Here is an 8504-nt window from a genome sequence, read left to right as displayed (position 1 = left end):
TGAATATAGCAGAATATCATTAGGAATTATTTCATTGACTTTTGTTTTTGTTTTGTATAGTGGGTAGCTGTTTCAGTTTCGACCTTGAAGCACCACCCCAGTGAGGCAACCAGTAACTGACACACCTACTTATGACCTGCCCCTGGGGTGCAGCCAAGACAGGAGCCCTTAAGATCCTTATGTGCCTCTTGGCTCCTCGTGATCCTGGATGCTGGATGGCAGATCAAGTCAGAGTTCTTCCGACAACCCCACTGGACTGTACCTCACCTCTCCTGGATCCTGTAACCAACCCCTTTTCCGGCTGTTATTCACCCCAAAATAAACCTCCTTTTAACTACCAGATAAACTACATAGAGTTGGCTTTGTTAAACCTCACATTAGTTTTGTTTTGTTTTGGTTTGGTTTGGTTTGTTTGTTTTTGTCAGTTGTGTTTGGTTCTCCCCTAGGTCTCTGGCCATCTAGCATCCAGTTCCTGGTTATCTTGGCAGTGTCAGGCATGGGCTCCTTCTAATGATTTAGGATTTAAGATAGACCAGACATTGGTTGGCCATTCCCACAAGCTCTGAGTCCCTATTGCCCCAGAACATCTTTCAGGCAGGACAGGCTGTGGATTGAAGGTTTTGTAACTGGTAGTGTCCTGGTTTCACCACTGGGAGCCTAGCCTGGTTATAGATGATGGCTCCATATCTTCCATTACTAGAAGTCCTCACTAGGGTCACCTTCATATGTTCCAGGAAGTTTCCACTACACAAGGTTTCCACATTACCACCAAAATGCCCACCTATCCCCACAATCTCTCCAGGTACTTTCTCCTCTCCATCTTTCTCTCCCCAGAATCCATAAGAGTTTCACTTTTCAGTTATTATTTCCTCAGCTATTTCAAATGTGCCCATTTTCCCATGGCTAACATGAATGCAACTCTTGATGGTCCAACCCAGGGCTTTGTAACCTTATGGCACAAGATCCTTTTGCTAAGAATTTTTCACAATTCAAAGCAAATCGGTATTCATATTAAGTATTTACTGATAAAAAAATCAAAGAAATTTATTTTAAAATAATTTTTTGCCTTTATGAGGCCGTTTCCTCATTTGCGCACCACAGCTGTGGCCGTTTCTTGCATCTGAAGACCTGCACAGACTGACCTGGAGATGATCGAGTACAAGTTATTGGAATCCGTTCTGCTGCTGGGCAAGGAACGATTTGCTGGTATGGATATCTGGGTCTGTGTGAAGGATGGTGGTCATGTGGCCCAAATTTGTGCTATCCAACAGTCCATCTCCAAAGCCCTGGTGGCTTATTACCAAAAGTATGTGGATGTGGCTTCTAAGAAGGAGATCAAAGATATACTCATCCAGTATGACCGCACCCTGCTTGTAGCTGATCTGCGTTGCTGTGAATCCAAAAAGTTTGGAGGTCCTGATGCCCTTGCTCAATACCAGAAATCTTACCAATAAACCCATCTTAAGGATCAGGGTTTACCTTTGTAATAAACATGCTAGGGTAAAAAAAAAATTGCTGAGCATATATGTTTTTCATTTATTAAATATGAAAGGCAATCTGCATACTAACATAATGGCTTTGTTCCTTATTTTTACATAAGACATTTAACTTGGACTAAATATTTGGTATTAAGAGAAGTAGAGTATCTTCATTTTTTCAGAGTTGATCAAAGGGTTAATTTTAAAATAATCAGTGACAACAACACATCTTTACTAAACACAGTACAAAATGGCAGGTACATGTTAAAGATCATTTCAGAAATTGTCAAAAATCCTGTCCTAGTCCCCAAAATTAATTTGACAATGTTTCTGAACCTCATTAGCAAATTAAGAAGTGGTTTTAAAAATTAATCATCTTCACATAGTCCAATAAAAATATACTCAACTTTGATACTTACATGCCAAGGAATTAGAGTGGGAAGATATTCAAAGTGGTTTTTTTTTCATAATTAACCTTTCATGTTTCTATAAGAGCAGAAAACTTCACATAAGCAGTAAAAACAGTGCAGTTCCTAAGGTGTAATAGCCTTTCAATTGGAGGCAGCTTCTGTTAATGGGAAGGCATGCTGTCCAAAGTGTGCATATGGTACATTCAGAACACAGCTAGAGGTGGAGTCACATATGCAACATGTGTGAGTGCTGCTGTAACACCTCAAAATTATCACACATTTACTTTTAAATGCAGTTTAGGTCATGGCATGTTGAGAAATTTCTTCTTTCTGACAAATTTTTGTGACCTCTGCTTTCTGCTGCAGGAGCCATATGGGGTCACTGCCCACAGGTAAAGAAGCTGTTGTCCCATCTGTCACCATACCCCTTACTCTACATATGAATAACTCAATTGTTCCTCCTACAGATACTCTTTTTTTCAATTTCTACTCCCCATGTAATAACACATCCATTTTACCTGCTTCTGCAACATGAACTATATTTAGCATTCAAACACAGCGCTAAGGAAGGCTTCCTTTAAACAGACAGACTCCTTTAAACAACCTTAAATGCTTCACTCGGTAGGTTCCCCTAACACTCAACTTGATCTCTATCTTAATATTTCATATAAAATGTTTTAATTAGCTACAGGTTCTTGTTTGGGAGCTATTTCTCAGGATTGAAACATTCCCTCATTCAGGGAAGTGGAGAGGCTCACAAAACTCACAGAAATTTAAAAAAAAATCAACAAGACAATAACAAAAAAAAAACAATAAGGAAGTTTTAAAATTCAAAGGACACCTCTATCTAACTCCCACATAGTTATAGAAATAATTCTTGTGGAGAGAAATCTTCTATAGAGCCACCCATCAGTTGTGGAGAAAACCTCTATGATGCAGCTTTCATGATTGACCATCCATGCTGAGTAGGCTTTGTGGTGATGTAGTAGTCACCCATGTAAGTAACTCAATAAAAACATTGGTTCGCCAGGCTTCACTTGGGTGGATTCATTGGGTGCAACAATAGTGCCCTGTGTGAGGTGAACAGATTACTTGTTCATGTTTCTCTAGGAAAGGTTATGCTGCAATGCTGTCTTTCCACATGACCTGCACAGGAATGCTGTGCATTATGCTCCCCCATTGAGTCACTCTTCTGACAAAGAAGATTCTGACTATAGACTGTAGTGGATAGCCATCCCAGCATTGGCCTGGAAGTTCCAACCCCCATTGAGGCTTCGGTAATGATCACGCCCACAAGGCGGGGCAGAGGAGGGAGCAGAAGGAGGAGGTCGCTCTCTTGAGTCCGGGATGCTGGACGCTGGAGGTAGACCAAGCAGAGTTCTCCAGAGAACACCGCCAGACTGCGCTATACCTTTGAAAGACCCTGCAACCTACCCCTTCATTTGTAAGTTAGCTCACAAAATAAACCTCCCTTTTAACTACGTGGAGTGGCCTTAATAATTTCACCAATAGTAGACCAAAAGGAGGTTTGCTAACTGTATTTTTCTAGAGAAAAACCTTCCTCTGAGAATTTTATATTGTGGTGAACCAATTCATTCCAAGTTCTTTAATTATTTGTTGAATCCACTCATTTTACTAAGTAGTCTCAAATCCAATAGTTAAGTATTGCAACTGTGCATGAATTTTTAGCATTTTCTGGACTGCTCATGCCAAGATAAAGAGTCTTCATGCTTTCTAGGAAAATCCCCAAAGCAAGGAAGCAGAGAAATGTGCAGCCAAATGCTCAAAGTAGATAAAAAGTACAATCCACACTGAAATCAAATAGAAGCCATGTGCAAGACTGGTTTTCTACAGCTGCTAGTTTGGAAGAGGTTTTATCAAAAAAAGGGATGCCAACTTTCATTGCATGCTTCCCCTATATCTTTTTAATCGTTTTATAACATTGATTTGCAATAACTGGTCTGCTGATGTCAAGTGAACTTTCAAATGGGTCATGAGGGATTATTTATTTACTGTCTGCCAGATGTATCATGATGATCTTGTGCACAAAAGTTATGTTATTTATATAATCAAGTTCAAGAGGAATATTTTTCTTTTCTGGTATTCTTATTTAAAATGATGTCAGCTTTTAGTTCTGCATTCCTTTCATTCTGACACTTTGTCTTATTTTTCTTAATCATGCTGTAGATCTGTCAATTATTTTAGACTTTCAGATAACAATCAAGTAGATGTGCTGTTTCTACCCCCATTGTATCTTCTTTTGATTTCACTATTTTCCAATTTTATTTTTGCTATTGTTTTACTCTTTTCTTCTTATCTCTTTGGACATTTTTAATTTGATATTTATTCCAACTTTTAAAAGTACACATTTAGGTGTGAATTTGGTTTTATGTCTAATTTTAAGGATTTTTACTTTTCTTATTAAAAGCATATAAGCTTCTGAATTTATTCCTTACAAAATGTTATTTGCATACTATGCCTGCAAGTATGTTACATTCTCATTTTGTTTAGTTATAGGTGTCATTGTTTGAGTTATAAATTCATTTTTCAAATTTTTCTGTATTTTGGTAATTCAATATTTTATTCATTTGGTTATATTTTGGTAATTTTCAAATAAATGGAATTTTCCTTGATATTTCTTGGGATTGTTTTCTAACAAATTACACCGTGCTCACAGAATTAATTTTTAGCATTTTCTGGACTGCTCATGCCAAGATTAAGAGTCTTCATGCTTTCTAGTAAGATCACCAAAGCAAGGAAGCAGCAAATGTGCAGAGAAATGGCCCATTAAATGTCTCAGAAATTTGTATTGTCCCACATAGGTTTAAATTTTACAGATGCAGTAGTTTGTGCTTGAAAATACTGCAACATCTACAGATACTGAACATTTCAAGTTGTTTTTTTTTTTTTTTTTTTAACTGTAAAAGGTTTAACATTCAACTAATCAGTTCTCCTTAAGATATAAACTAATTTTGGTAAATCTTCTATTACAATGCGAATCCTCTTTGTTTGTTATTTATTTGTTTTGTTTTTTGAGACTGAATTTCTCTATGTAGCTTTGGGGCCTCTACTGTAACGCACTCTGTAGACCAGGCTGGCCTTGAACTCATAGAAATCCACCTACCTCTGCCTCCCAAGTGCACCACCACTGCCCAGCCTTACAATGTAAATTCTTGATCATGAAATTGATTTTTCTCCCACTTCAGGCAGGAAATAGAAAGAAGCTAAAATTATAATCTTGAATCTATCTATAATATCTCTGATCTCAGAGCTGTCAAAATATTTGAATATTCACAAGAAAATCTTAAAACTTTTCATTATATGTTAATAATTGAATAGTTAATTGCATAACTATTCATAATATAGGTGAAGACACTTTTATTCCAAAGGTAGATAATTTTCTATCAAAATCAAATATCTTAAACAGTAGCACAAATATAAAAACCAGGAAAGGAGGAAGGTGATGCCAGATTAACGAGGGAGGGAGGCAGTAAAACCACTTCCAGATCACCAACTGGGCATGGTGCCATCAAGTTATGGGAAGAAAGAATGTAGGAGAGATAGAACAAAGTGAGAGGGAAGGAAAGAGAAAGGGAGAGAGGGAGGGAGGAAGGAAGGGAGGGAAAGAGGAAGGGAAGAAGGGAGGGGCTGAACCTTTTTATATACTGTGATGGCCTTATATTGCTTTGCTGAATTCTTTTTTTATTAAAAAATTTTTTATTCATTTCACATACCAACCACAGATACCCATATCTTCTCTCCTCCACCCCAAATCTTCTCCCACCCAACCCATCCTTCATTCCCTCCTCCTGCAAGGTAAGGCCTCCCATGGGGGAGTCAGCAGACCCTGGTATATTCAGTAGAGTCATGTCCAAGCTCCTCCTCCTGCATCAAGGCTATGCAAGTGGTCCCACCATAGATAGTTGGCTCTGGAAAGCCAGTTTGTACACCAGGAATGGATCCTGATCCTACTGCCAGGGGGCCCCTTAATCAGATCAAGCTACACAACTGTCTCACTTATGCAGAGCCTAGTCCAGTACCATGGAAGCTTCCCAGCTGTTGGTCTAAAGTTCATGAGTTCCCAGTTCAGTTGTCTCTGTAGGTTTCTCCACCATGATTTTGATGCCCCTTGCATGTATCATCCTAGGAAGGGGAAATAGATGAGATCTCCATGAGTAAACTGGGAGTGAGGATAGAGGATAGAGGATGGGGAATGAGAACATAAGGGAATGGGAGGGACGAGCTGGAACAGGGACAGAGTAAGAGAGTAATAAAAGAGCTTTGCTGAATTCTACAGGTGTAGCTTACTCCTTCTGTTACAACACATGATTAAGAAGGCTTTAATGAGCAGGGCGGTGGTGGCACATGCCTTTAATCCCAGCACTCGGGAGGCAGAGACAGGCAGATCTCTGTGAGTTTGAGGCCAGCCTGGTCTCCAAAGTGAGTTCCAGGAAAGGCGCAAAGCTAGAGAAACCCTGTCTCGAAAAACCAAAAAAAAAAAAAAAAAAAGAGAGAGAGAGCCCAAAGAAACAGCTTTGGTAAAGATTTTGTTTGGTTTTAACTGAGCTTAGGGAAGTCAAAGAAAATTGCACCAGCACTTTCGTGGCATTCAGTGTGGGCCTTGTTGCTGTATCATGTTTGGTACATCACTTTTAAGAAACATTGAGTGTGACACACATATATTTTTCCCCTCTTCTTATAAAAACCATCAGTTGCTTTATAGGATCCCAGTTACATGACCCCTTCCCATCTAAGTACCTCTCAAAGGCTCAACTTTTATCTGGTATATATTGAGTTAAGTTTCAGCCTTAATTTTGGGGGGACAGACAGATCATAGAGGCATGGCTGTGTTTGCTCTATCATTAAGCTCTTTCCCTTTGCACAGTCCATTGCAGTATTAATTTCTTCTTATAATTTTCATCCTTGTAGCCATTTTTGTTTTGTTTTGTTTTGTTTTGTTTTGTTTTGTTTTGTTTTTCGAGACAGTGTTTCTCTGTGCAGCTTTGGAGTTTGGAGTCTGTCTACTTGCTTTGTAGACCAGGCTGGCCTCGAACTCACAGAGATCCACCTGCCTCTGCCTCCCGTGTGCTAGGAATAAAGGTCTGCACCACTACACCCAGCACCATTTTTATTTGTGACCACTGACATCAAGCATGTGGAAGACCATGACATACAAATACAACTTATTTCTTCACTTATTTTGATGTTTTTCAGTGAAATTTAGAAACACAGATTTGATGTTTCCCTGCTTAATGTGTGGAAGTGCTGACAATTGATCCCAAAATATTTCTTAAACTGCTTCATTCTTGAATGATTTTTAGTGAGATAGGCACTGTACACACATTGAAACCTCTTTGAAAGTTCTTTTGTTTTTTTATTTCACTTTCATTTAAAATCATTAGTGCACAAAGAACAAATAGGAAAAAGAGCTTGCAAGACATACTACTTCTACCATAAGGACGAGCCTGTAGCAGTACAGGATCAAAGGGGATCCAAGAAGTTGGTGTACTTTTTTATCTGAGAAAATAAAGAAACACACACACACACACACACACACACACACACACACACACACACATCTTGATAGTTTGCTTCTGATTTTTTCTTTATTCCTCTTCTGTATTCTTCCTCTACATCTTTCCTGGTGATTTCCTTCTCTCATTCTTGATATTTTCCTCCTAACTAACTTTATTTTATAATTTACAGCTTATGTACTCCATCAAAATCTTTCAAGCATGTGGTTTCATTCTATTTTTCAAGTGAATAATTGCAGTAAATACAAGAAAAACAGCATTTTTCATATCCCTTATATGATTAAATATTTTATGTATTGCAGATGAAAAACAAGTTGTCCAAATAATCCATACACATTCATGTCTAAGCAACTAGTTACAGATTAACAGAGTGTTAGCAAGCAAGGTATTTTTCTCAGCCAGTCCTTTTACTGGCAGTGTGCATTTTGTGGTTACAAAGAAATGGCCAATTATTTTATTATTTCAAAAGGTAATCTTATAAGGAATCTTAGAATCACAAATCTGAACTTTTATATATGAAAAGGAATCAGCCAGCTCTATTTTAAATCCTCAGCTGCATATATATATATATATATATATATATATATATATATATATGGAGCTGAGGGCAGAAATAGGCATCAGGAATTAATCATCATCTTTGATCACCAGCCAATCCTAGCAAGGAAGGTATGTCAGCCAACAATAATTGGGCTGCTTTGTTTTTTGTCCCCTGAATTTAATGAGTCCCCCACTCAATTATGTACCTTTCTAAAACTTTAGATTGTCTTCTTGGGTTTTTCACCTCAAAGCGATTTGACAAAAACATCTTAGTCTAACCTTAAGCTATTTTCAAAGCTTTTTTTCAGCTATGATGCATTCTGACGTCTGTAAACACATCTCCCACCATTAAAAATTTTTTTAGCTAGCTGGAATATTGGGACTCAATTGTTTTTCTTAATCATTAGCCTAAGCCTCAGTCTATACAGCTCCCCAATAGAAACTCATGTGTTCTAGCTGTGTGACAGTTCCTTGTTTTATTTTTTATCCTCTGCAACCTCTGCTTTATCAGAGGCTGGGGCAACATTTTATCCTACATTGAG

General features: G+C 38.1%; 1 protein-coding gene across 1 annotated transcript; it reads left to right on the top strand.

Moving 5' to 3' along the window:
* The first annotated feature begins 1148 nt into the window (after window positions 1-1148).
* Window positions 1149-1454, top strand: LOC118578750 (40S ribosomal protein S16-like). The gene has a single exon (XM_036179933.1). The coding sequence runs from the start codon at window positions 1149-1151 to the stop codon at window positions 1452-1454; it is 306 nt and encodes a 101-aa protein (XP_036035826.1).
* The last annotated feature ends 7050 nt before the right edge of the window (window positions 1455-8504 follow it).

The sequence above is a fragment of the Onychomys torridus genome, chromosome 2 (assembly GCF_903995425.1).
Source record: "Onychomys torridus chromosome 2, mOncTor1.1, whole genome shotgun sequence".
Taxonomy (NCBI): Eukaryota; Metazoa; Chordata; class Mammalia; order Rodentia; family Cricetidae; genus Onychomys; species Onychomys torridus.
Note: the sequence above shows the minus strand (reverse complement) of the source record. Positions and strands in the feature narration are given on the sequence as shown.

What these genes read in the sequence shown, in the direction of transcription:
- LOC118578750 (XM_036179933.1), top strand. Translation starts at nt 1,149, where the DNA reads ATGATCGAGTACAAGTTATTGGAATCCGTTCTGCTGCTGGGCAAGGAA.